At 46.2% G+C, this 27788-nt stretch overlaps 2 protein-coding genes across 4 annotated transcripts in view; one reads left to right on the forward strand and one right to left on the reverse strand.

Moving 5' to 3' along the window:
• Positions 1-23988, reverse strand: part of MEIS1 (Meis homeobox 1) — a 107882-nt gene extending 83894 nt beyond the window's left edge. Inside the window, exons 1-6 of one of the 3 annotated variants that reach the window (XM_054514267.1) lie at positions 22876-23988; positions 21011-21237; positions 19344-19485; positions 18772-18822; positions 17915-17965; positions 16313-16459 (exon numbers count right to left, since the gene is read on the reverse strand). In XM_054514267.1, the coding sequence (XP_054370242.1) occupies positions 16313-16459; positions 17915-17965; positions 18772-18822; positions 19344-19485; positions 21011-21237; positions 22876-22887 (630 nt within the window). In that variant the 5' untranslated portion in view covers positions 22888-23988. Of the gene's footprint in view, positions 1-16312; positions 16460-17914; positions 17966-18771; positions 18823-19343; positions 19486-21010; positions 21238-21339; positions 21356-22875 lie in introns of those variants that run through there. The other 2 variants (XM_036380097.2, XM_036380098.2) reach the window with 2 other exon arrangements.
• LOC118685667 (translation initiation factor IF-2-like) lies at positions 23782-26457 on the forward strand. Its single transcript, XM_054514150.1, has 3 exons — positions 23782-24140; positions 24277-25011; positions 26256-26457. Exons 1-3 carry the CDS (start codon positions 23782-23784, stop codon positions 26455-26457), a joined length of 1296 nt encoding a protein of 431 aa, XP_054370125.1.
• The last annotated feature ends 1331 nt before the right edge of the window (positions 26458-27788 follow it).

Genomic DNA, 27788 nt, shown 5'->3' on the forward strand with positions numbered 1-27788 from the left:
TTTATCATCCACTGTAAGAAGGCCGTCATAAACAGAAATTAATTCCATGTCAGCTTCCACAGGGAAATCCTTCATTCTGGCTAATTGTGGGCACACGAGAGAAACGAGAAGACTTGTTCCCCATTTCTGCAAATGAGCAATTCCCCTCGGAAGTAGGAGGTTAAAGCCTGCGACCCAAGCTCACCCACAGCCAAATAAGTTGGGATGAGCCATGGGATGTCAGAGCCTCTGTTTCTACTGAGGGAACAACAACGACAACACCAACAACAAGGCCAAAATAAAACAAAACAATAAAAAAAAAGGGAAAAAAAAAAAAAGAAAGAAACAAAAGAATTAAAGAGAGACTTCACTTATTCACTCATGTAAAGCACAGATATTGTTGGTCATATAAATTAGTGACTGTAAAACAAGCTGAGTTCTCCCAAAGTGAGACTTCAGAGAAATGTAAATTAATATAAATTAATCACTCCATGGCACAGGCTGGCTCATTCCAGAGGAGGGGCCCAGCCGTGTGGTTGTGACAATACTGTATAAATAAGGATAATGGCCTTAGCAGCTTTTATCTTCCTCTTCCAAGCTCACCCCTGTCCTAAGATCCAACTGAAACTTTCTGCCCAAATCTTTGCAGACTCAAGAACACACAAGAAAATCAGGAATACACAAGCAAAGTAATTTCAGGATTTTGAGGCTGGGCTGTAAGTTCCCATGATTTAAACTGGTTTTGCACCACTGCCTTTCTTGTTGGTCAATAGCTTCTAGTGCCAAAACCATGGTCTGGCTAGTGACTGATTCGAGTCATGGTCGCATGACTGATTTAAAATAATAGAGGATTCAGGTGCCCTAATGCTGCACCACGTTAAGGGCAAAAGACCTTCTACAACATGTTTTATCTTAAGCAATGGCATTTGAAGTACATTTCCTGACCTTTGTTTTGGTTCTAAAGGTTGTGAAATACTCTGGTATAAGCAGGGGGGAAAAAAAGAAAGAAAGAAAAAGAAGGAAAGGAAATACCAAAAATTTGTGTATTTAAACAATTCCAGAAGCACCACTTGCCTTCTGTGACCATTATGAAGTGCTTCATCCACTCGGGGGATATGCTGGGCTGAAAAGCTCAAGCCCCAGCAGTTCCCAGTGCAACTGCCCCATTAAAAGGAGGAGCACATTTGATTGAGGTCTCCAAAGCAGTTATTGACTTGTACCGTGGTGAACATCAAGCCTTTATAAACAACAGAGCTACAGAAAAAATTATTTGGCTAATGGTTAAATTGGATATTTTGCATAGTATATAAATATCATTGCATATACTTACTATTCCAATCCAATTAGTTAACATTATTAGCTAACATAAGTTAACACTAATATAAAATGGGAGAAACCATTGCCTTCTGCTTATATTAAAGAATAAAACTGATTTTTTTTCAGCACCTAGCATATGAAAGGGAAAGAAAAGCTTCGGGCCAAGGAACCAAAGATTTGGCCATAAGTACATGAATAAAATAAATGGCTTTCTATTACAGGTGATAAAAATTGTACTCAGCATCTTTTGATATATATTTTCTCAAAAGTTTTGTGAGCACAGCCCTCTTGTGGGCTCATTTGTGTTTGTGTAACAACTGGAGATAGGGAACAGCTAATTCCTTTACCTGTTGGACAAACCTTCACTCCTCCAGGCTACCAGAGAATTGGCTGCAGGTATAATTCCCTTGCCCTGAAGGAACAGAGCTGCTGCCAGCAATTTGTCAGCATAATTTGGGCTTATTGTTCTTGTTCTGAAGTTTTATCTTATTTTGTTTTTCTAAATGAAATACTTATTCATCATGAAAAAAGAAATGTACTATGTTTGAAGTGTTCTTCTGATTTTCTTAAATCCTACCTTTTAAAAATTTTCAGCTGCATAATGTTGAGGGTAGTGACCCACCAAGTTGGGAAATAGTTGTGCTCAGTACAGACAAGAACTTGAAGCAAAAAGTGGGGGCTGATTCATTAAGTTATGGCATCCATCTCCTCCTACAAACATAACATACCTATTTAGCAAGGATTTACTTTTTACATAGTTTATCCTTCTGGTTGTTGGCCATACTGATGTCCCCAAGCTCACTTGGGCAAAACATTCAATACTGCTGCTGAATACCTTAAGTGTATAATCCATAGAATGAATACTAGAGCTACAACTGCATGATAGACAGACCTGATCCTTGCAATGCACAAGTCTTATCCCTCTTCACTTCTGGAGGGAATGGCTAATAAGAATACTCAGGTAGCTTGTTCCCCATCCAGCATATAAGAAACCTTTGGATTTTTCTCTTAATTGGGAAGAAAAATACAAATTGATATAGAGGATTAAAAATACACTTTATAATACAGAAAATATAATGCCATATATTTCCTAGACTCTACACTATTGTTTATACAAACATAGAATTAGGGAATGGTTTGGGCTGGAAGGGACCTTAAAGATCATTTAGTTCTAACCCCTTGCCATGGGCAACGTCACCTACCACTAGACCAGTTTGGGATTTTGGGGACCATGAAATCCAGACTCATGACTAACTTCAGTTTCCGAGAGTACCCAATTATTGCTTTGCCACCTGAACATCTCCTAGTGGAACTAACCAAGGCTGATAGCAATCCCACCTCCCAGCCTGCCAAAACCAACTGAGGACACCATACTCGATACAACCAAAACCAAGGGAGTCAGAATAAATTGTACATGTAGAAACTTCAAAATGCTAAAAAATAGATGCTTTTCAATGCCAACAACTCTTGCATAATCTGCTTCACACAGCTTTTGATTCAAAGGTGAATTATTTTTAATAGAACAACAGCAAAGGCACAAAGATTGGGTTCAGATGGAAAAACAATCTTCCAAGAGATATAAGGGAAATTTCTAGAGAAATAAGGTCGTTGAAATGACAGGCAGGCGATAACTCCGCCTGCAACTAAGCAGAACAGTGAGGGTGACTTGTGCACAGATGGAAACCTTTGCAGCGTTAGAGGAGGCAAGGCCTAGCAAACTAAAAAGCAGAAAAAACTCTGCATGGAAGTCTCAGCCCTGACCTGGATTCCCTTCCTAGCCCCAGAAAAGTCGTAAGCTTTCTATCTTTAGTTTCCCCTTATTGCAAGTGAGGGTAAGACTCTTCTCTAACTCTTCACAGCTGCATAGGAAAAATAAGATATAAGCTGTCTTTATGCATGCAACACGGGAGACAAATCGATAAAAGGAATGAGAGTGGGTATCAACGTGAATACCAGAGAGGATAGAAAACTGGACATAAATAGGACTTTTTCCACTGATTTCACAAGGCCAGGATTTTACCTGAAGGGACCAGAGGCACAACTAATACTGCACACTGTCAAAGGTCACCAAACCAAGATCCACCCAAAAACACCAGCGCTCTCCATTAGCTCTGCTGTCTCAGTGCTGACCCTACCCTGGTGTGGGGTGCACAACACCAACTGCGTACCCAGGGAGGCATCTCTAGCACAGCACAGCCTTCTGACTCTTTCCTTACCCTGAAAGCACGGAGGAAAAGAGACCACAGCAGGGAGAGGAAAGGAAGGAAAGGGCCTGATAGTCCTAAACAGGATGAATGGAAAACAAGGTGATAGTGCTTTCCAAAGGAAAAAGAATAATTAGAAACAGCAAACATAAACCACAAAAAATAAAGGAGAATTAAATGGAGATCATCAAGACTGGGTGGGACATAAGACAAGAGGAAGGAGAAAAACCACAGTTCTTCTCTTCCAGAAGGCACCAAAGCCCTGTCAACTCTGCAGGGGCAAGACTTTAAAAAAACCCATTTCTGCATGTTAGTGTGCACACAGCGCTGCATGTGTTCACAGCTATGCAGAGCCCCCCTAGCCTGGACTGCATTCTGTCAGAGGCACAGCTCCAACACCTTCTGCCTATGCTGAAAGCAAACCTTCTGCACTTGGGAAGTCATCTCCAAGGTCCTCCCAGGGGGGACAGCACGGGCAGATGGACTTTCCTTTGAGAAAGGGCTCTAAAAGCACCCAAGAAAACTTCTGGCAATAATAAAAGCAAACAGCTTTTAGACATGTAGACTTCAGGGTTTGCTTCTTGCACCGGAGGTTGCTGCACGTGGTAGCCTTGATAGACACCTAAACAGCAACAGCCTCAATCACAGTGGACCTTAACATTGCTCTTTTTTTTTTTTAATCCCAGCTCAACAGTGAACACTGCCTGCCCAGCCAGGTTAACTGAACCAGCTGATGGTGATGCAGGGTTTTTGTTTCCATACAACAAACATTGACTAGTACTTTCTATTTAGAGCAACTTTGCATTGTAAACCTGTCTCCTACCTTTGATAAGACACATATCACTAGATAGCATTAATCTCTGGCCCTTTTCTGACACAAGGAAACACAGCTTTGCAGTCAGGACACAAAAATCACTGCTCCACGTAGATTTTTTTTTTAAGTTTTCATATCATGCAGAAACATGCACAAAATCAGCCCCAAACAATACCGCTGTATCCAGAAACCTGCAAGTCCTTGAGGTGTGTTAGTCCTCCTTGGCTCCTACTACATTTAATAGGACTGGAGAATTTTCCACATCTTTCTAGACCAGGAAAAAGGTCTTCAGAGACAAATAAGAGTTTCCTGTTCAATATTTCATGTAGTGATTCCTCCAAAGGTGTAAACAGGAAAAGTGTCTCGCCATTTAGCCTGAAAATGAGAGCCTGCCATCCCTTCCCTTTATTGTGTTTATGCGTTAAAAGTAATTTAGAAGGGGATCTGCCAGATGCTCAGGTACAAATGAGACAGCACAGGCTGTCAGATGACTGGCTGAGGTCCCAAAACTGGCCTACCCAGACAGACTTAGGCAGGAGGGAGACCTCAACCTCAGCTTTTCCCACCCTGTCCCTTCTGTCCCACCAGGGTCCCAGCAGGCAGCCTCAGCGGGAATCAGTGCTGCAGAAAGATGTGCTTTTCACCCTGAATATCTGGACTCAGCAAAGGTTTACTTACAGCAAAAGCTACATCTCTAAGCATTCCCCTTTCAGATTTTTAGGGATGATACCTTTTGGGTAGACAAAAATTACCCAATGGGGCACCCGCTGCAAATTTTTTTGCATTTTTTTGCATTTTTTGCTCTGATTTCCAACATCCCATCAACCCAAGTGGGGCTTCTTAGGGAGGGAAGGCACAAGCACAGCCCTTGCTCTGCAACAGCCATGCTGCATTCCAGCTCCATTGCAAGCAAAAGCCCTGAGCTTGTGTCACAAATATCAAATGGTTTTTTTAGCTAACTGACAACAGACGCCATTCGGAGTCAGCGTATTTTGATTACGGCACATTGTTTGCAGGATTCAAGAGCCCGCTCGCCTTGCATTGTTGTTCAACACCAAAATTAAATTGCAGTATAATTAGCTTTGCTCCAGCTACACCTTTCTGTCTGGATGGATGTGATACCTGCAAAGCCTGTGTTGGGTATAAAATGTGTTCCTGATTATAAAATGTTTGCTTAATCTTGAGGGCACTGCCTTGTTTTTTAAGGCCATTTGCAAGTCACGCACTCCAGTACGTGCTGCCCGTTATCTCCAGAAGGCTTAAAACTGGAATCCCCGTGATTCACATTTTCCAACACTCATGGCCAAACCCATCCACAGAGCAGCTCCTCCACTTTCTCCCATTTCACAACAAGCCAAATCTACAGCGCAGCAGAAGCGGCCGCACAACCTGGCTCTGAAAGCCACATGCCAGCGAGCCAGTGGCCACAAAACACACCAAGCCCCGGCTGCGGGAGCCAGAGGCTGGTAAGCTCCAGGGGTGGTTTGCCAGGCTGAGGTGGCCGTGGCTCCCTGACGCCTCCACCCGCTCATTGAGGTGCGGCTTGGAAGCACAGCTAGCTGCCAGAGTCACACAAAAACGTTAGGCTGAGAGGTCTGTGTGGTCCCACTGCACCTCCCAGGAAGCTTTGGGAGTACCCAGTGGTGCCTGTAGCAGCATAAGGCTCATGGCATGGCCCCACATGGATCCATGCCTCGGGCCAGGCAGACCTTGGGACAGGCAGACTTCGGGACATACCACTCCCTCACAAATGTTTCCAGTCAACCCCACAGCTCTGCTCTTTCTGCAGACCACCAGCAGCACTGCTACTTATTCCATCCACAGCTTCAGTTTATCACCTTCCTTTAAATACTTTTTAAAAATGCTAATTAGTGGAAAATAGCAAAAAAGGCTAAAACCAAAGCATAAAGCCACCAAAAGCAAAGTTTACCATCAGCCTTCCAATTCAGCATAGTGCTTTCCTATGACACCAAACAGAAACATTTTGCTTTCTTGGCAACATGTTCCTCAAATTATCCACAGAGTGATATAATTACTATAACATATCACAGCTCATCCTTAAATATCTTCTATACATACCTTACTATCACTAGATGACATATAAATTAAGATATCAACCCTACCTGATGATAAGGGAAAAGCAGAAGTAGAAAATCTCAGCTCACAAGCACCTAATCGTCTTGCTCCAGAACTTCAGCGACAGACCTGAGAAGAGAATTCGCATCTCCCCTCCTGCCTCACACTGTCAGCAGAACAGCATTCCCCACCCCTGCCCCTCCAGCATTGCTATATCACTTCTCACCCAAAGGATCTCTCAGACACTTTTCACTGAGGGCCAAACGTCGGCTTGACGTGCACATGTGCGTTTAAGAACAAAATTAATCCTCCCTGCACATACTAGTCATGTGCATCCCATCACTCTGGCTTTAAAGAAAATAGTAATGAAAAAGAGATCCTTCACAGGAGTTAGATTAATGTAGCAAGACACATCTGTATATACCCTGCTTTTTCTACATAGCTGTGCCACGAAACACTGCCATGGGCCTCACAGACATGGGGAAAGCACAACGATGCTCCCACAGTAGGTGGAAGGCACGCCAGTAAAACTGGTTGCACAACAGGGAGGAGGGCCAGGAGCCTCCAGGGGTAACACAGCTGCAAAATCCTCCAGGCAGAGAGGGGTAAAGGAGGGAACGGCTCAAGCATAGTGCCTAAGCTGCCACCAGTGCACATGAGAATCTCCTCCGAAGCATCCGTGCAAATATCAGGAAATGACAGGAAGCTGCCTGCCACTGACTCACACATGTTTGAAAGGCTTCTCTCCCCGTCACCCTCCTGTCACACTGCCCAGCAGTGCCACTCAGCTAGGGAACCCCTGTCCATGTCAAATGCTGCCCAAAATGCCTGTGTGAACATGAGCAAAGGGGGGAGCGAAGCTGTGACTTCAAATTACCTCCTGGTGACATGGCTGTACCCATCACCACAACACAGCAGTGACACTACTCCCCTCTAACTCTGCACTACAGCACACAAGAGAAAAGGCATAAATCGCAAGCCACTGGGACATTTCCCTCACCAAAAAATTTGGCCAACTCTACCTATGCAAGGTAACTCCATGATGCAGGTGTGAGTGTAAGAGCTCAGGAACCAAAGTACCTCTGTGACTGCAGCCCAAGAAGAAGAGTGCCCTATACTGGCTCAAGCCTAAAACCAAAGTGCCGCTTACTGAGTCTGCAGTATTTGTGTCCTCCCAAGGCTTCTAGCAAGGAGTTGGCCATGATTAATACTTAGCTCACCAGATAAATCCAAATATCAGCAAGCAGCCATTGACCTCCATGTGAGAGCACATGCCTCAGGTTGCTGCTGAGCACCAGCAAGCAGGTGATATCCCAGCTGAGGCCAGGGGCTTCCCTGCACACTCCACCCCAATGCAACAGGTACCACTAGCCCTACCAGGGGTCAAGAATTTATTGTGCACAGACCAAACCCTGCTTGCACTGACAGAGCTCAGGTTCAGTGCATGCCAAAACACCCATGAGACAATAGGTTCTACCATTTCTATTTGCACAGATACTTGTAGCCCTGCACCCCAACAAAGCCATGGGGTTTAAATCTGCTCTTACCCTCCCTTCTCCTGAGAGCTACGCAGACTTAAATGGAGCTATTTAAAGCCAGTGTTAAAAACACCAGCAATGGTCTGACCTCAGCAACAAAACTAGACCAAAACCTAAAGGCCCAATGAATGAAAAGAAAATTACAAGGTAAAGTTTGCCTTCCCTGAATGTGTGCCAGCTGCAAGACTCTTACATTACATCGATGCAGCTTTCCAAAGTTTAAATACAATATTTTTCTGTATTAAGAGCCCAGTAACCCTAATGGAGGCATAATTAGGCATTGATGCCGTGCCCATATGAGAGAAGCTTGAAAAACTTAAATAAATTGTGAATGGCAGGATTAATACTGCAGCTTTGCATTTTGTACAGCTGTTTTAATACAGTATACTGCCTGTGATGGCATCAGCTGTTGCTTTACTCTGGGTCAGTACTTCTGAAGTTAAAACAGGCAGTTCTTTTAAGCAAATAAAGAATTACCTTCCTTATTGTTGGCCAGTTTACTTCAGCAAAGAAGGTCTGCATGCATATTTGCTTTATATTAAAATAACCAAAAAGAAAAAAAAAAAAAAAAAAAACAGAAGAAAAAGAAAGCCAAGCTGCAAACAACAAAAATAACTGGCCAAATACAAAGTCCGGTGATGCTAATAAGAGAATTTTAATTTACTGCAATGGCCCTTCAGGATGAAGAACTAGGTAATGCAGTTTTGGAGATCATCTGCCCAAGTGGGAATATCATATAGATGCCTGGAGAGTCCTTGAGAAAACAGCTTACCTCAGTACTGATTGAAGAGGAAACACAATACTTTGGTGAAATAGAATTCTGTATTTCTAGGAAAGGCTCCAATAGCAAATTGCTTACTAATGCAAGAAGCCTTGTAAATTTTATTATGAATGAAAGGGGAAATGGCAAGCGTGTGACATGCCACAGTGTAGGCACACATGGCCGAGTCAGTAAAAAGTAAATAAATAGGTTACTTATAAGCTCTAGAAGACACCTGAAAATATCTCTAACAGAAACTCAGGCTCAGTGAACTTCAAGCAAGAATATAAAACAGCTCCAAAACTATCTTACCTTTTTTTTTTTTTTTTCCATCAGGTAAACTAGCTCTCCTACAGGCTAATATTCAATCTTGGCTTTCTTACTAGAAATATCAGCTGAAAAAAGTTAATCTAGATTTCTTCACTGTCTTTAAAAAATGACTTACCACTGGAGAGGGAAGAAATGATCTATGTAAGGAGCATGTCAGCCTGATGCCAAATTCACCTGGGAAACACAATACCCAAATCACCCTCCCCCTGCCTCACAGCCTGGCCAAGCCCTTGTCCCCACCACCTCAGCCAGATCCTTCCCCAAATCCCTGCCACCACAAAACTTTCCAGTTTCTTTCCCAGGCAGCATTAACGACAACATCGCTCTCGAGCTGCAGGAGCAGGAGGAGAGGAGGGTGCGGAGCCCCGGCTGGGGCAATGACAGGCGCCAGCGGTTAAGTGCTGCTGTGGAGATGAAACATGCCTAATGAAAAGCTTACCTAAAGCTCGTGGGGAGCCAGCGCCCGGCCGGCCCAACCTCTCCAGAGCGTCGGGCACGAGGCCGACAGGACGTTCGGGAAAGACGAATTAACTAAAAGTTAATGTGGATGTTCTCATTCAAAAGAAAAGTGGCCTACTCCAAAGGGGATTAGGCTAAAGTGAACTAAGGCCACTTTACTTCTGAATGAGAGCATCCACACAATAGTCCAATGCACTTTAACTAATGCACTTTAATTTTACACTCAATCAATTTGTCTTACCTCTCCTGAGTGTCCTTGTGTGGACAAACCCAGAGATTCATCGAGTTTTGAGGCCAGGCAGGGAACATTAGATCAACTCATCCCACTCCCCATGTGTTATGGGCCATTGCCTTTCACAGTTATCCCTTTATTGATCCCCAAAACTTATGGATAACCTCTGATGCAGGCAGGGAGGAAACATTTCTTCAATGGCCTGGATTTAAAGATGCTTGCAAAATAAAAGCCATTTGCAAAAAATAAGTGGCCATAATTTTCAAGAGTCCATCCTCTTGCCAATACAAGAGGCCAAATTTGGGCAAAAATGCATCCTACTTCTCTATGCCCTGCAAGTTCATAAGAAAATGGCAGTCTCTGTATTATAACCCTTAAATCTTTTTTGTTTTTTAAATTGCAAACAGAGCCTTTGCCTATAGGGCAAACTCACTTTTTTTTTTTCTTAAATTCATCTCACCAACATGTAAATTTTCAACATTTCCCCAGACACCTACAAGAAATCTCAGATTCCCTTTTCCAAAACATAATAACCCCAGAAACCACTTGCTGCCTGCGCTATTGCTTTCATACGCACAATGACTCACATGAGCCTGAAATCTCCACGTCGTTCTTTACGTCTTGGATATGTATTTATCAAAAATAAATAAATTAACCCACGACAGCAGCAACCAGTGAGGCAACTCAAGGAGCTGAGCTCTCAGGGGCAATGTGGTTCCCCTGTGCCAGCAGCCCTCTCACTAACAGAGACCAAGCCCCCTCCGCCACTGCTGAGGGACTGAAGCTTTCCAGGGATCTCATCTAAATTAAAAAAAAGGAATCCTGAGGACACTGGCCTGATGGGATTCTGCTCTCGCCTATGCTCCAGGTTACATCTCAAAGGGCAAAAATAAGTGAAAGTGAAAAGGCAACCACACTAAGCAGGCCAAAGAAGAGCTGAAGCAACTGTGGAGAAGCTGTATTTCAGATGCATCACAGAATATCAGCAGTGGGTTAGATACGGAGCTGTTAACCAGCACTGTAAATACACTCAAAGAAGGCCAAACACAAAACATGTGCTCTTTTAGAGCTACCTCCCTCTCCAAATATTGCTGCAGCTGCAGGAAAAAATAAAAATATAACCACTAATTATTACCAATTTGCCATATAAGTCAAAGCCTGCTCTGAGAAACAGAGCATGTGGAGAAGAAGGTGATATACCAAGGACGTGAGGTGACACTGCAGCGCACCCCAGTCTCTCCTTCTCTCACACAGCCCTCACCAGGAAACAATTCCAGAAACCTTCAAAGACGTTCCTGACCAGAAACAACTCTCCTTTTTATTTTCTTAAACTTGTTTAGATTACACAAGATAGACCGTAACTGCACGCTCTCATGACCAAAAACCCCAAATGCAGAAATGCAAAACAAAACAAAAGAAAGATTCCCTAATTTAAAGAAGCTGTGCCAGATTTTTAGCGCTTTTTGAAGTAGTATTTATCAGCACAATGCACACTTACTCATTTTGATTGAGAGCAATATAATCTGATTTTTTTAAGGTCTAACATTGCCCACGCGGGGCTGCAGTAACCCTTCCGCATGCAGAGCCCATTACCTTTATTGTTATCTGTGGACCAGCAGCCATAGAAAAACTCAAATCCTCAGCCATAAATGTTAAACTTAAGGTAAAACTCATTTTTTCATAACTTTCAAGCCTCCAAGTTGCCCCAAAATAACAATCTATGGTCCCTAACGCAGCCACGGCAAGCTCTGGCTTACAGGAATGCCTTGGGATACACACACAAATGTTTAGGATCAGTTCTGAGGTTAACTGGGGTTTAAACTCAGCTCTGTCAGGTCTGATGTTGAAAAGAATTCCCTCAAAAATCCAGGAATTAAACTATCCTTTACAAAAAGACCTAACTTCAGTTTGGAAAACTTTACATGGAAATTATGCCTGAGCATGCAACTTCAGGAAGACACCCAGCTGTAAGGATGGCCCCTTTTGGGTTCTTGAATGATTAAAAAATAAAAAAGAACCCCAAGGATTCATGAACTGAAATAATAAACTAAAGAAAATATATTCAATCTTATATCTACACAACAATGTATTTACTCATTTAAAGAAATGGAGGGCAAATTTACTCACTTAAGAAATGGAGAGCAAAGAAAATCTTATTTTGCTAATGCAATTTCAGCCAGGGTGTATCAGATGAAAACATGTCGGGAACAGAAATTAACGTATCTCATCTTCACATAAATAGCCTGCCTAACTGGGGCATGGTAACAACTCCTAAATATCACAGCAAAAAAATAATAAAAATTACTCAAAAACAAACAAAAAAAGGATTCACTGTCTCAAAGTGACAAATTCAGAGAAATAAAATTAGATTTTGAGTCTTTTAAACAGAATTTATTGGTCATCCTCAGTCGTACTTTGCTGTAACTCTTCTATTATGCAGAAATGAATTCTACCTTGCATTCTCTGTACCACATCTATTATTTTGATGCCTGTTCCTCCAATATGGGAGCACATACCCTAAAGGCAGCAATGTTTTTAGCTCTTGTCTTTAAAACCATATATGGTTTGAAAGTACCTGTGAAGAAGTCCCAAAGTAAAATAGTATTTCTTAATAATTTTTTCCCTAAGGCACTATTGTTGTATTGGCTACAAGGTATAGCTAATATATTTGAGAATTTGGAAAGTTAAGTCTAGTTGTAACCATTCGATGCCCTGAACAACTCTACCACTTTCGGCTATGTTTTTTATTGGATTCCAGTTTATGATTCTTTCTTTGTAAAGAACAAATTCTAGGTAATTGTTCCATTAAAAAAAAAAAGCTGCTGTCTATCTGCATTTTTGTTAGAGCAACTCCGCAACTGCACACATTAAAATAAAATCTATTGCAACATAAATAGAGGAGTTGCTTTATTATATACGTGGGTATATATGTGATATATTATCGCCCAAGAAGGGCCATCTAAAACGTCACAGTTGCAAACATTTAAGACTGTAACAAAAATGACTGAGACTCCAGTATCGGTTTACTATCCTTCAACAATTTCCCTGACAGTGGAGTCAAATAATGTTGAATTATGGACCTTTTTGCAGGAAGTCTTATTTCATGTTCATTTTTTGATCATGTCCCTCATAGCTCCTATAGGAATTTGGCTCTTCGACGATTTGCCTTTAAAAGTTTCTGCATCTGTAATTGGCTTGTGCATTATTAAATTGCAATTTTTATCAAGCAATGCTCTAGTGGATGGGCTCAACAAGTTTATTTTCAGTAAGAAAAATACTGTTTTGTCCCTATAAAATCTATCTTACACAGCTAATGCATTTTACTTGTATGTGGTGGGTACTTTGTACCATGTTTTCTTTAAAGGACTTTCTAAAGACATTTTTGTAGACACGCTCTTGTACGAGAATTTTACAGTTTGGACTAGAGCACCTGAGTGCCAAGGTAACGTGGCTTCGAAAAAGCAGCGCACAATAACAGTTCAGGATTACCTACGAAACTGAATTTCTCTTGTCAGACGATAGGCAGTCTTTGGGCTTTTTTTTTTTAATCAGAGGGAGTTTTCCCAGACACATCACACAACAGCTGTGTTCTAAATCTTTCTGGGCTCTGACAAACACTGAAAATTTAAACATGCAAATGTTTGAAAAGCTAATGATTAAAAAAGGTTTATTTTGAAACTTTTGAGGATGACTGCAATTCTTCAGCTAGGTTTTTTAAAGTCCCGAGGTCTGGATGATTTTGAGTTCAGCTCTCCCCAGCAAAAAGCCCAGACTCCTGCCTTGTACTTGTGGAGCTGCGACGGTAAACACCAACTCTGCAGGTCGCACCCTGGCAGGCAGTGGGGTCGAGCCCGTGGGAGAAGGATGCTATTTTAGTGACCTAGTGCCACTGAGCTGGTTAAATCACTGAACAATGGTTAGTGTTATAGGGCTTTACTTTGCAAAATCTAGCATTAGTGTCATTGCTTTCTATTCCGGGGGGACTTAAAGGCACTGGCTTTGAGGGGCCTTTAGGGAAAGAATAAATAAGGGGAAACCAATAAATTAAAAGAAAAAAAAGACCCTGTTAACTGTAACCTTTACTACCACAATATAAGAAAATGTAATTAAATCCATAATAAAAGCTTTTACATACTTACTCTTTTACTACTCTCCCAAGTAGAGCGTGGGCAGGAGGGGGGCCCCACGCCCGGAGCCAGCCCCTCGCTCCCACCGCCCGGCCCTGCGCGCCCGCGCATCCCAGGGCCGCGCAGCCATAAACGCGCCCTGCGCAGTCACATCCTAATTAGCCGCCCCGGCGACCAGCACTCAACACCTTATTATTGAACCATTAGGGCCCCGATACTGCCGGCCGCGCCGGGGCCGGGTTTGGCACAGGAGTTTACCGGAGGGCGCGGGGGACTGCGCATCCCCCGGTAAACCCCCCCGCGCAGCCCCCGCGCCGCCCGCCCGATCTCCCTGGGCTTGATCCGCTGCCTCATCGCCCGGGGCAGAGGAGGGCGGAAAAGCGCACTTTTGCACCTTTTCCCTTCAACATGGAAAGCAAAGCCCCGCTCCCGGCGCAGCTCCGCGGGTGCGGACGGGTGGGTGCGGGGCTGCGCGCCCCGCTGCCCGGAGTGGAGCCGGAGCGCCCCGGGGCGAGGCCGGGGCAGCTCTCGCACAAGCCGGGCGTGCTGGGGTCGAGCCCCGCGGCCCAGCGCGGCCGGCCCGCGCAGCGGGAGAGGGGACGGCGCAATGTCCGCGCTCCGGGCAACAAAAAGGGGGGCGCGGGGTGGTGGAGAAACACAGCGACCCCCAACAACCCCAAAACTGCAGGTCCATTTCTTTAGCTTTCACTTTAATAAAATAATGATTCGTTGGGAAAATGGGGTATAAATCTTCATTTTGGAGGCAATTAAAGTGTTGATTTCATTCGTGCCCCTGAGCAATTCTTGTAATTTGCTCAAATAGCTTTATGTACCCAGCACTCCAGAGCTTTTAGAAACCCATTTTCTAGTTAGACTTGTTGGATTACAATTTTATTCAACATCAGCGAGCTGAGCTTCCCTCAGCTAGACCCTGGCTGAAGGGTTCCCCTCGCTCTTATATGCTGCGTGGGGCCGGCGGTTCCCTGGAGCATCCTCACCAGCCCTGGGCACTTCCCTGCCACACCACCCTCCACCCACTCTGCCAAGCTTTTCCCCTGTACATCAAAACTGGGTGGGGGGAAAAAAAAATCCCTTCAAAACAACCTACCTATATGCACATAAACCCCTTTCTAAAAGTTCATGCCTTCCTTCAAGCCTGCCTCCCCTGTCACAAACCAACAGCCTTCGGCAGAGAGGAAAAAAATGTTTCACATACTGCCCACACTGCAATGCAACACACCTTTATGTGGGTGATCTATAAAATAACTCCCAGCTGACAGTGCCAGTGATAACAGCAAAGCAGCTGAGGAAACTCCTGTCTGCTTGGCTGCGCCTTGCTTGAACAAAAGGAAACCTCCAGAGTCAGGAGCAGATCACTCCTGACACTATATTTAAGCAGCTGATCAAAAAGAAGAAATAACTTGGGGGGTTTCATTAGGGATTTCTTTTTTGTGCGTGTGCTTGAGGTCCCCTCTCTCACAGGCAAAGCGCTGCTACCCCTCGGTTCAGAGCAAACAAATGGACCGCGAAAACACCACCGTTTCACCCAGCTCGAGTAAAAGCCAAATCTCAGTCACTACCATCATCCAGGAGCTTAATTTAGATCTAGACACCTTCTGCATTAGCCCCAAGCACTCTCATGAAAAGGCAAGGATCCCAGTCTGCACCCAGTGGAAGGAGGAGGGATGGGAGAGGGGACAGCCAACTCTCCCCACTCAGCTCACCCGCATTTCCCACCCCGCTGCAGCCGACATTAAAGGTCTGAACCATCCCAAACAAAACCTGGCCTACCGTCACAGCCACGCGAGGCTTTGCTGGCTTGGCTTTGACTATATTTATTCTTTAAAGAGAGGGCTTGAAAATTTAAAAGATCAAGGTAAAGAATTTAAAACCTGAATCCCATTTTATTTTCTCCTTTTTTTTCCTATTAAGTAAAATAAAATGGGCGCGTTTGCAGCAGGCAGGCGTGCACAAAGCAATGTTCACTCAAGTCTAAAAGCGTTCGGCCAAGGAAAACTGACAAGACGGACTAATGAACCGTAGAGACGGGAAGAAAATAGCCAGTATTTGCTAGATTTCAAACCCTCTCTGTCTTCTCTGGACCACCTATCTCGGATTTTATTATTATTTTGGTCAACAACTCCGGTCCTTCCTTCCCTAAGCTACCAAGAAGCCAGTGATTCACAGATACCACTTCTATTATTGGAAAGGGTAAATAAAATAAAGACAGAAATTAAAAGCGACAAGAAACAGGTCGAGTTTGCAGGCGATGCTTTTACAAGCTCATCTCGCCAGGTCGAATCTGGGAGCAAGCCTTAATGAAGCAATAATAGCCACATTATTCAAAAATTTTCATTTCGATGGAAATTTATCTAAAAGGGACTTAATCATATGCAAATAATAAAAGGAGGCGTAGTGACCCAGCAAGCGATCTGCATACAAATTTTAGCGTTGTGCGACATTGGCGAGATCATACCTGATCCGTTAGATTTGCTGATCTTGTTATGTCTTCGCTGTCCGATTTTGATCCGCCCTCTCTATCGTCTATGACCAAATCGATAGGCATTTTTCCTTTCAAACAGCTAATATACCGGTGGCAGAAATTGTCACATAATTCGTGTACCTACATTATGACAGAGGTTAAAAAAAAAAAAAAAGAGGAAAAAAGAAAAAGAAAGAAGACAAAAGAAAAAGAAAGAAGAAAGAAGAAAAAGAAAAAGAAAGAAGAGAGGGGGGAAAAAAAGGAAGAAAATATAATCAGGAATAGATAAGTAAAATTGACAAGTGCAACCAGTCTCCCCCCTTCGCCCCTGTGACATCAAAAGTCCTAAATAGGGGAAACACACTGCAATTATCCCCCTGAGACCTCTAGACGCATCCAGAATTAGGAATAACTTTCTTTTCTCACAAAATAGAGATATCCCAGAAAATTGACAGTGACAAGATGATTCACAGGCTACAACATATTCAACACCCGTGTTAAATTCATCTGCTCCCGGAGCTGTGGCCATTAGAGAGGTGACCTGCATGGGTGACATTTAAGGTAAACTATTTAATTTCATCCAGTTATTTCATCATAAACCCTTTCCAAAGGGGTATGAGGACAGAAAAAAGGATTAAAAAAAAAAATCCACGTGCACTGCACTGAAATACATTATAGGCATCCATGCCCTGAAATCCCCAGTTGCTCTGGTAGACTTGTACCTGAGCTGCCTTTATTAATGGGCAGATTTTAACACATTTTGGTAGAGCGAGAACAACCTGACAGTTTCGGTTAGATAAAGTGACTGAGGCTCACGAGAAACTTTTCAACTATTTAAAAACCTCTCAAAATGTTTATTTTTAGGAGAAAGGGAATTCTCTTCTAGGCCAGCTATCAATGAGACGTAAAAAATCCTCAGGAAACCCAGAGCGCACTTCCAATTTAATGTGAGCTCGGATGACACCGCCTGCTTAGAAATTAGCATTCTCCCTCCTAAGATTTCTAAAACAGCCAACAAAAAAATCCTACGTTCAGGCTGCAATCTCTTTCTTCTGCTCAGAGGTGTACAATATTCCCAGGAACAAGAGACAGACAGAACTATCAACTCTGCTTTGTCTCTGCAAAATGTTACAGGACAATCCGCGCCCCGAGCCTGACCTGCAGATGGCTCTTAAAAAAAAATAAAAAAGATTCCCCCCTTCCAACTAACTGCAACCGAAGTCTCTTCTTCACCATCACCAAGAAAAAAACAATATCAATTCTTTTAATCACAATTTCAGGGGCTTGACTGAACTAAGCATTTTGAGTCTCATCTGCGGCACCACAGAACTGCAACTATTTATACAAAGCCAGCAAAGTATTACAATGAACACAAGGCCTGGGCGTTCAAGAGCTCGGTTTTAGAGGCTGAAATTGTAATTAAACTGCGAAGAGAAATGGACGCCAAGATTGGTCTTGACACTAATTACCAGAAAGAAAGACATTTATGCAAATTTACCAGAAGCCTGAACTTCAGCAGTACTGAAACAGAGGAGGAAGAAAGGAGGGGGGGGAAGGTAGACAGAAAGAGAGGGGGGAAAGAGAGACAAAAATTACCTTCTCTAATTCCAACAGATGAAACCTTAATACTTGTATGGCTTGAATCATCTGCAAAGACACAAACAACATGAGCATTAATCTCATTCCTGGATTTGGGGATATTTCCCGTAGCCACCTCGGCCACACTTTGTAGCTTGACTTTTCTCTAGTAGTAAATAAAAAGTTGTTTTGATTTATGGCAATAACACTAAAATTTAATAGCGGTGGCTTTGTGCGCTGTTTAACAAGAAGCGACCTAGAGTTAACAAAAAAAAAAATCCCAATTGCAATGAAGCAACTGAATTATACGGATCATAAACATTTCTTAAAAAAAAAAAAAAAAACAACCCTCTAAACACCACCATTGGCTCCTCACTTTGTGAAAGCGGGTGCAGGACTCCTACAGTGGAGGCAAAATATTTATCCTTAATGGGGGAAGGAAAGAAAGAGAGAAACGACCTCATTTTCAGTGAATTTGCCACTGGTGCATCTCCAGCCATTGTAATCCTCTCTGTTTCCCATCGAGCTGCTTAAAAGGTGCGTGGAGGGGCTGGTTAGAGTGGAGATAAATCCACCACTCCTCTTGGGCAGGCAAGCTCACCATCAAGCCTGCCAGCTCCTCTTTGGATGGGGTTTTCCTTTATGTATATCCTTATGGGATTTTTTACTTCCAAGCAATTACCACACCATGTTTACTTGTAAATATAAAAGTAATCATTGCAACAATTATAATTTTTTTAAATCCACATGACAAATTTTCAATTTAGCACCACCAAACCACCTCTCCAGATGACACAGAAGTTTAAAAAACTAATAAATAAATGGGAAGGGAAGGGAGGGTGGGGGTGGGGAGAGGAAGAAGTGTTAACTCTTACCAAGTTATCCAGTTCAGGATTAGAGGAAAAGAGGGGTTTCTCTGCTCGGATCTAAATGTAAGAAAGGGGGGGGGGAAAAATAATAATAAAAATTATTTGAAATATGGAAGCAGAAAAAGCAGACATTATTTCTTGCTTCATTACACTGTCGGGTCCATTATGTAACCTTCCGTGCAAAGCTCTGACTGCTGGATTTAGTACATCAGCCAAACACTTGAGCAAGTGAATCAAATACACTGAAAAATACCTATGGAGCTTCCCCAGCAGAGCCTGTCCCAGGTCCCGGGAGTCGCGCAGCAAAACTCCCGGCCGGGCACAGACCGCTCCACTTTATCCATTTTTTAAGGGGGGTAGTAAATGCCGAGATTTCCTGATATTTTTTTTTCCTCGTGTTTTGTTTTGGTTGGGGTTTTGGGGATTTTTCTGTTTTGGTTTTTATGCCTCGTTCAGTAAGAGAGGGGGGAGGGGGAAACGCGCATCTTTATCTCAACAGAGACTTGTTTTTCTCGATACGATTTTTTTTCCCTCTTTTTTTTTTTTTCTTTTACTGTTTTCAACCCGGTTTTGCTGACCTGTTTGGCGAACACTGCTATGTCTTCATTGAAAGACTCAGAGGAGCAAACATCGCCTCCCGCTACCCCGGGCTCCCTGGGTGTGCATGTAGCTAATTCACATTTCTCAAAAATCAGTGCTAAAAGAGGGAACAGGGGGTGTCTGAAAGAAAATACAATAGTCACACACACAGAGGGGGGGAAAATATCATAACGAAACAAAAAAAAACCCCAAACACAACAATAGTTAGTCCCACAGCAGTGTGCATGGGGAAGGGGGCACCCACAGAGGGGGCTCCGGCACCCCCCGCCACCTCCCGCAGCGTCCCGGCCCCTTCCCACAGCCAGCCGGCCGGCAGCCCGGCATCTCCCCGGCCTTTCGGCACTGTCTGGCCGCAGATATTGTTAATACAACCTTAGGACAAGCCAAGAATAAAACCTAAGCCGGTTCCAGCAGCCATTTTGAATTAACTTTCCTTGTCTTTAGGAAAAGAAAAATAGAAAAAATTAAAATCCCTGGGCATACACTTCTGCCTCTCATGCTTTTAATTCCCGCTTTCTGCTGGAGGACTTGCTGGAAGTGAAAGACGAAAAAACAAACCCAAACCAACGTAAAAGCATAAAAAGAAAGAATTCCCATCCAAAAAAAAAAAAAAAAAAAAGATAGAAGAAAAAGCCCTTAAACCCACCCAACAGACCTCCGACCCACTGGCCAAGCCGGGCTGGCTCCCTACGGCCTGCCCGGCCCCCCGCGGCTCCACAGCCGCCGACCCGCGGGGGAAACCAGGTGCTCCTGGGCAATCCCAGCCTGGAAAGCCTCCCCGAGAGAAAGGCAGCGTGGGCATCTGGTTCCCTTGCCCGTTTAATAATTTAAATAAATAAATAAGCGTGGGCGCGCACACACACGTATATATATGTATATTTATAACAGGGAGTTCATTTTTTTTTCTCTCAGGGCTTCATACTTTTTTTTTTCCTCCTTCTGGGTACCATACACCACCGACTTTTAACCAACCCTTCAGATTTCTGATAAACCGATACAGAAACCGAACTCCATGAATTTTATTTTCCTCCCCCTTCTCCTCACTATCCTGAGAGTGATTTTTAAAGGCTCTTCAACTCCGCTTCAAACTCCAGCTAGGCAGATACATTTTAAAAGCATCTGTGCCCAACCCCTCAAGCTCCCATCGCAACGGCCTAGAGAAACTGCTTTACAAGTTGCCACACTGAGAAACATTCAATGCTGTCGGATACAAGATTTTTAAAAAGAAAATTAAAAGAAAATTTTAAAGTAAAAAGTCTTGAGAGAAGCAGATCTTGAGTTCTCTCAGCACAAGGAAAGATGAATAAAGTGGAAAGTTGGGCAAAGCTCTCCAAACTCCCCGCTCCAAAACTCCATGCACAGATTTACCACCGGGCACAGGTTGTGCCCTGGGAATATTATTTTCCGCCTCCTCCTCCTCCCGCGGTGATGCCTGCCGCCCCTCCAGCAAGCCCCTTTTTCCCCGAGCCCACGCGGCTCCCCGTGCCGGGGGGACCCCAAGCCTCTCCCCCCGCCTCCCAAAGCAGTAACAAAACTAAGAACGCGGCCCTTTTCCGCGCAGCGCTCCCCATCCCGCCCTTGCTCTCCCCGCGCTGCGCCCCGCTCCATCCCGCGCAGCTTGCGCGGAGCCCTGCGCGGCACCTACCCGTAGATGGCATCTTTATCTCTCTTGAGGGCGTCGTTGACGGAGGCGCCCATGGCGGGGGGCATGGCGTTGGCGTGGGCGGCGTGCGGGTACTGGTGCGAGTGCAGCGGCGGCCCGTGGTTCAGGTGGTGCACGGGCTGCATGGGGCGGGCGCCGTGGGGGTCCCCGTACATGGTGGTGGGGATGCCCACCCCCTCCATGCCGCCGTAGTGGGGCAGCTCGTCGTACTGCGGGGCAGAGAGAGCAGAGAGGCGTCAGGGGGAGGCGGGGGCAGCAGCTCCGCTCCCCTGTCCCCCCCCGGGGATGAGCCGCGATACCCCCGAGCGCACCCGGGCTCCGCCGCGCCGGCCCTGGGGAGAGAAAACCGCCCCGGGTCGGGAGCAGAGGGGCTGGGCTGCTCCGGCTCGAAGCCCTCCGAGTCTGGGGCGGAGGAGAAATAACAACAACAACAAGAACATTAATAATAATAATAATAATAATAATAATAATAATAATAATAATAATAATAATAATAATAATAATAGTGAAAAAAATCCCACCCTAATCCCCATCCCCAAAGTTCCCCGGCCTCCGCCCCCCCACCCACCCCGTGAAGGCAAGCGGTTCTCGGAATCCAAATTTCTCTCCGCTAAACTTTTTCCCGCTGATAAGAAGTCAGGTACCTCACCCGGCGAGGATGCAAAAACTTCAGCAGCAGTAAACAAAACCAAACCAAACCAAAAACGAGAAGGAGCGATTTGCGGATTTCCAGCAATTCCACGCGAACACGACTTTTAAAGCCGAAAAGCTGGAAACGTTCGCCCGGGCTCTCGGGATTTTGGGAATGCTTTTTTTTTTTTTTTTTTTAAGGGTTTTCTTTGTTAAAGATTAAGGACCGAAAGCTACTGCGGTTCCCAGGCAGCGGGGGAAACGGCCACTTTTCATCTATTAAAAGCGAAGGTGTGAATGAACACTTTTAAAGATCCCTGACACTTGCTTGGACAGAAAGAGTAAAAGGCAAGTTGTCAGCAGAGGAACTTTCTTTCCCAACCAGCTCTCGGACGGCGGCAGGCAAATTAGGCAAGAAAACGTCTTTCCAGGGCTTTTCTCCTTCCCCAAATCCCTGTTCACCCGACTACAGATGATTTATTTTTTTTCTCAAAACTCCAATTTAGGAGGTAGTTAGAAGAAAAGAAAAAAAAAAAAAAAAAAAGGGGGGGAATCGCACCCAAAATAGAAACAACAATACACATGGCAGTGAATGCTTGTAACCTCCAATTCAAATTAAAGTCACTTTCTTTCTAAAAGAGTGGGGGGAGTTTGCCCTCTGCACTGCACCTTTTGGGACAGAATATATTAAAAAAAAAAAAAAAAAAAAAAGAAGGGTGAGTAAAAAATCAGGTAAAAGAAGAAAAAAAAGTTGTGCTTACTCACAGCCAGAACTTATCTTCTGAAAATGAAGCGGTATATCATCACTAACACAGCAAAACGCTCAGAGACATGCACACATTCAAATATTTCAAGCACTGGTGATTTTTAAAAAGACATTGGTAGGACTAGAGCTACAAAACCAACAAATAGAGAGGCTCGGACATATTCACTTACATGCCTGCATGTCATTAATGTATAGAAAGCTTGCCTCTTCCCTGAGAGCTCCGGGATGGGGAGTAAAAGAACCAAGAAAATAGCAATATACATAGGTTTTAAGCCTACAAGTACAACTGATAAATCCTACCACTGCAGGACACTGCTTTGTGCCCCTACTCCAAAAAGGAGAAAAAAAAAAAAAAAGAAAAAAGAAAAGAAACTTTTTTCGCAGCGTCTCTGTCAGCCACATTTCAATATTATTTCACATTTGAAATCCATTTTTTTTTAATCATACGTACCCTTTGCGCCATCGGCCTGCTTGCTCCCTTCCTACTTCAACTTCTAATATATCCTCTTTAAGGCCAGTGTGAAAAGAAAGAAACACGAAGTTCCCCCCCCCTCACCCCCAAAAAAAGGCAAAAATCCCTTAGCGTCTCCAGCAATGGAAGCAATCGAGTAAAATCTTCAGCTTGCTGGATCTCAGCAAAGCGATACGGTAACTCAGCATTAAAAAAAGGAGAAAAAAATAAGAAGAAAAAAAACCAACTCTCCCTCCTTCCTTCCTTCTTTTTTCTTTCTTTCTTCCCTCTCTCCCTGTCTCTCTCTCTTACTCTCCCCCTCTCGTTTCCAAGACAGCAGCGGGGCGAAAGCAAATATCCTTTCCCCAAATCAGTTTTTTTTTCCTCTTTTTTTTTTTTTTTTTTTAAAGTGCCCCTCAAACCCAACTACCAAGTCTCATGGCTTTTTGCCACTCCGGCTGTCAATCACAGGCGAGGTTGTCAAGGTGGTGAATGACTGATGATGATCCGCTGCGTGTGCTCCCACCGCGCAGGACACCGCGAATGTTAATTTTCGAGTGCGCTCACCCAAAAAAAAAAAAAAAAGAAAAATGAAAAAAAAAAGAAGAAAAAAATTTAGAAAAAAGTAAAAAAAATTTAAATCGAGGGAGGAGGAGAAGGAGGGGGAAAAATTAAAAATTAAAAAGGCTCTCTAACGCGCCGTCTCTCCTTTTATTATGGTTATTATGATGATGATGATGATGATGATGGGGGGCTTTTTTTTTTCGCTCCTCCTCGGATCGCTCCTAATTCCTCGCCGGCGCCGGCTCGCTCTGCCCCTGCGCGGCCGCCGGGCGAGGCTGGCGGAGGCGGGCCGGGCGCGGGTGCCGTGCGGGGCGGGCGCGGGAGGAAGGGCAGCGGGGCGGGATGGCGGGGGGGGGAGGCGGGGGGAGGCGCTGCCGCCGCCGCCGCCGCGGTCCGAGCGCTGCCGTCCGTCCGCCGCCGCCGCCGCCGCTCCGCCCGAGCGCAGCGCAGCGCCGGGCTGGAGCAGACTGCGGGAACCCGGAAGTAGTGGTGGCCATAACAGGTCGCGTCTTACACAATGCGCTGGGCGGCAGTAACTCCGCCACCGGCGCAGGGGGGCGCGCCGCCCGCCCCGCGCCCGCGCAGCGCCGCGGCTTGGACACACCGCCCCCTCCCGGCCCTGCCCTCCGCGCCCCCCCGCGCGCGCGCGGACGCCGCGTCCGCCCGCCCCAGGCGGCTGCGGGGGCGCTCCCGTCGCCTTTGTCTGGCGGCGCCGCCGCCCCGCGCAGCGCCCGCGCAGCGCCCCGGGGTCGCGCCGCCGCCCGCCCCTCGCTTCGTCGCCCGCCCCGCCGGGCGCCCCCCCCTCCCCGGCGGCTCCCCCCGCGGCCGCCGGCCGAGTGAGCTCACCCGGCCCCCGGCCGCCGCCGCCGCGCCGCCGCCGACCAATCAGCGCCGCGCCGCCCCGCGCCGCGCCCCCATTGGTCCGGGCGGGAAGCGGGGCTCGGACCGGCGCGCGGGGGGGGGGAGGGGGGGAGCGCCCCCCGTCCCTGTCCCTGTTCCCGGCCGTCCCTATCCTTATTCCCATCCCTATCCCCATCCCTTCCGCCGAGCTCCGCCGGCGCGCTGTCCTGCGCGGCGCGATGCCCCCCGCCGGTGCCTCCATCCGCCGAGCCGGGGGTCCGCTCCCTTGCGTTCAAAAGCACAGCCATCCCTCCCCGCAGCCCCGCCGGTCCCCGCCGGCCTGGGAGCGGAGAACTCGCCGTGCCCCTTCCTCCCCTACCGGCGGGCCGGGCTGCGCCGAGCCCCGAGCGGGCGCTTGCGGGGACAGCTGCCCCGACACTATCGCATCTTCCGCCCGGGCAGCGGGGCGGGAGACGCAGAGCCCCCGGTACAGCGGTCCCGACTGAGCTGCTGGGGGGAACGGGGAAGTGACGGGGGAGTTCCTCTGGTAAATCCCCTGGGGCAGACGGGACGCTGCCCCGCTGCTGCCGGACCCCCGGGGGCGGTGGGGAGCGGCTCGGCCCCCACCGCCACGTCTCAAACTTCGGGGAAACGCGTTTCGATCCCCCCCTCCCGCCCCTTTTCCGCTAGGACCGGCTTTTTATCCCGGCGAGAGAAATCCAGACCTCTCAGGTAAGATCCGTTTTCATGCACTGACCCGCACCCACCCAGCCAAGCCACGCGCGTGGGGTTCATTTCTCTGGCTATTTCCCCGGGGAAAGGCGCTCGGTAACGATTCCCCATCGCAGCGGTCCCTTGCAGGGGTGGCTGTGACCCAGCTCCCAGGGACGTGTTTCCTCCTCTTCCCATCCTCTTTTCCTCCCCCCACCCATGAAAAAAAAAAAAAAAAAAAAACCAAAACAAAAAAACCCCAAAAGACCCTTTTTCAGCGTCTCCACTAGGCCTTTATGAGCTTAATTCAGCGCAACTCAGACCGAAACACTTTTACAATGTAATTACAGCCCTACAAATTGTTTGCCCAAACCTCATCCTGGATAAGGATTTTACAATTAGCAAACAGTTATTACACTTAGGGCTCGCTGTGACGAACTACTCAGCTCGCCTCTCCGCCTGTGAGAGAGGCCGGCCAGAAAAAAGAAAGAAAACTGAAGGAAAGAAAAAAAAAAAAAAAAAAAAAAAAAAAAAGAAGAGGGTTAATCCGGACAGCAATTAATCATCTATTAAACGGGAAAAAGTAACCGGCCAACTCCGCGCTATCCCGGTAAACTCCTGCCGCGGCGGATGCGCTGCGCTGCAGCGGGACCCTCGCAGCATCTCGCCTAGCCGCCTTTTTAGGAAAGCTACTGTTTGGGCTTTTTGTTGGTTTGTTTTTTGTTTTTGTTTTTTCTTTCCTCCAAAAACTTGCTGGTTTGCAGGAATCTATTTAAGCTTGTCCATCGCCTGGTGGAAAGGGTGAGAGGTGGGGGGAAATACGGGTAGGGAGAAAACAGTAAGGAAAGAGAGAGGGGGTCTGGTGGGTGCGGCGGGCCGCGCAGCGGCCTCGCTGCGGAGCGCGGAGCGCGGAGCGCTCCTACGCGCTGCGGAGCGGCCCCCTCAGACCGCGGCTGGGCCTTTGGCGAAGGGATCTGCCGAGCTGAGGCAAAAAAGGCGTCTGGGGAGCAAGGAAGCCTCCTCCACAAGGTGGAATCTGGGTCCATTTGCTTATCGGATAATAAATGAGGCTTTTAATCAGGCTGAATTTCCCAGCTTAAGGAAAGAATTAGTCATACCTAGGAACAATCAAATGGTTTCTAGCTGGCTTCCCTGCCGCCTTCCTAGCAGGGATTTGGGGGGGGGGGGGGGCGGTGAACGGGGGGAGAATTAGCATCTAAGTGTGCTCTTTCACCATTAATACTGAAATTTGAAAACTGAAATAGGAACAACCAGAAGAGCGAAACAAACAAGAAACCGCAGAAGAAAGCATTGGAAAGGCGGCCGGGAGATAATCCAGGAATGCTTCAGATAAGGAAGGGGGGGACTATACGTGCGGAGATACCCGAAAAGTCAGAGTCTGATGGAACGGCTGAAGGAGGGACGGGGGGGTGGGGGGGAAACCCGCACTTGTTTAGAGCCTATTAAAGGTCACATCGGGCTGGGGGTGGGGTGCGGGTGATGATAAAAGGAGTTTAAGAACGAAGGGTTTAAGCGCGCAGATGAAGGGCAGCGCCAGGATTTGGGGGGTTTGTTTACTTGCTCCCGATGCAGAAAACAAAAGAGCGGCGGGTCCGTGCGGAGAGTGAGCCCGAGGTCAGCCGGGGCTGCCCTGCGCCCACCGCCGGCACAGCTCGGGCCCTGGGTGCCGCGGCGCCCCAGGAGTCCGCGGGGGCCGGGGAACGGGAGCTGCCCGCTCCCCCACGGCCGGGCCTGACGCTTGCAGAAGTTATGGAGAGGTTTGATTAATTAAATGGAGGGCTTCATAAAATATTTCCTAATAAAATTTACGGTTGTCTTAAAAGTTTCCAACAGCGCTATCTTTTTTTTTTTTTTCCTTAAATAAAATTAACTGGGAAATTAATTACTGGCCGGAATTTTCGAGACTTCAACGGTGACAGCAGTGCCGGCGGCGGGAGTGAAGGCACCCGCACACAAAAGGAGTCTTTCAGAGACAAAAGTTGCGACGGCTGCCAGGTTTTCCCCGCGGTGGCACCTCGGGGTAGCCCGGGCAAGGCAGCGCAGAGCCGACCTGAGCCTTGTACTTCCTATTTCACATTACAAATAGAACATTTCAGCCTAAAATCCGTCGACTAACCCCTGAGCTGGTAACACGATCGTGTTGGGGTTGTGGAAGGGTTTTTTCTTGCGCGATTTGGGTTCTACAAGTTGATTTGGGTTAATTTGGAAACGCTGCTCCGCGCCGGGGTTCGCGACGATCCCTGCCTTTAGCCCATTCGCCCCCCGGCACTCCTGAACTCCCTGCCTATGCCAAACCCTCTTTCTTTCCTGTCGATATTCCTATACTTCTCGTTGAATTAAACAATAATAACAGTAAAAGAAATTGCTGAATAAAACTGTGGCTGTTTAATTAAAAAAAAAAAAAAAAGAAAAAGAAAAAAAAAAAAAGAAAAGCCGCTGGGCTGCTCTGCATCCCAAGGATTGAGCTGTTGTGCCGTCTACTGGGAGACGGGAAAACTACAGCCAGAAACGCTTCCAAATTTTCTGCGAGAGAAAAGTCCAGTTTTCGGCAATTTGAAGGGGTCGGAGACGCCCAGCTCCTCAGTAGAAAAATAGCGACCCGAGACAGAAAAGACGTAGAGACACTTATTTTTTCCTTAGGCTACATCTGTAAAATTGCATAAAAACTCCACTCTTAAGTGTTTAGGATTTTACTGACTGCAGACCGTGGAGCAATGATATGGTGAAGATGGTTTGAGTTTACCCGCGAGAGGCAGTTGGACATTAGCTAAATATGC

This window comes from Molothrus ater, chromosome 3, assembly GCF_012460135.2.
Source record: "Molothrus ater isolate BHLD 08-10-18 breed brown headed cowbird chromosome 3, BPBGC_Mater_1.1, whole genome shotgun sequence".
Lineage (NCBI taxonomy): Eukaryota > Metazoa > Chordata > Aves > Passeriformes > Icteridae > Molothrus > Molothrus ater.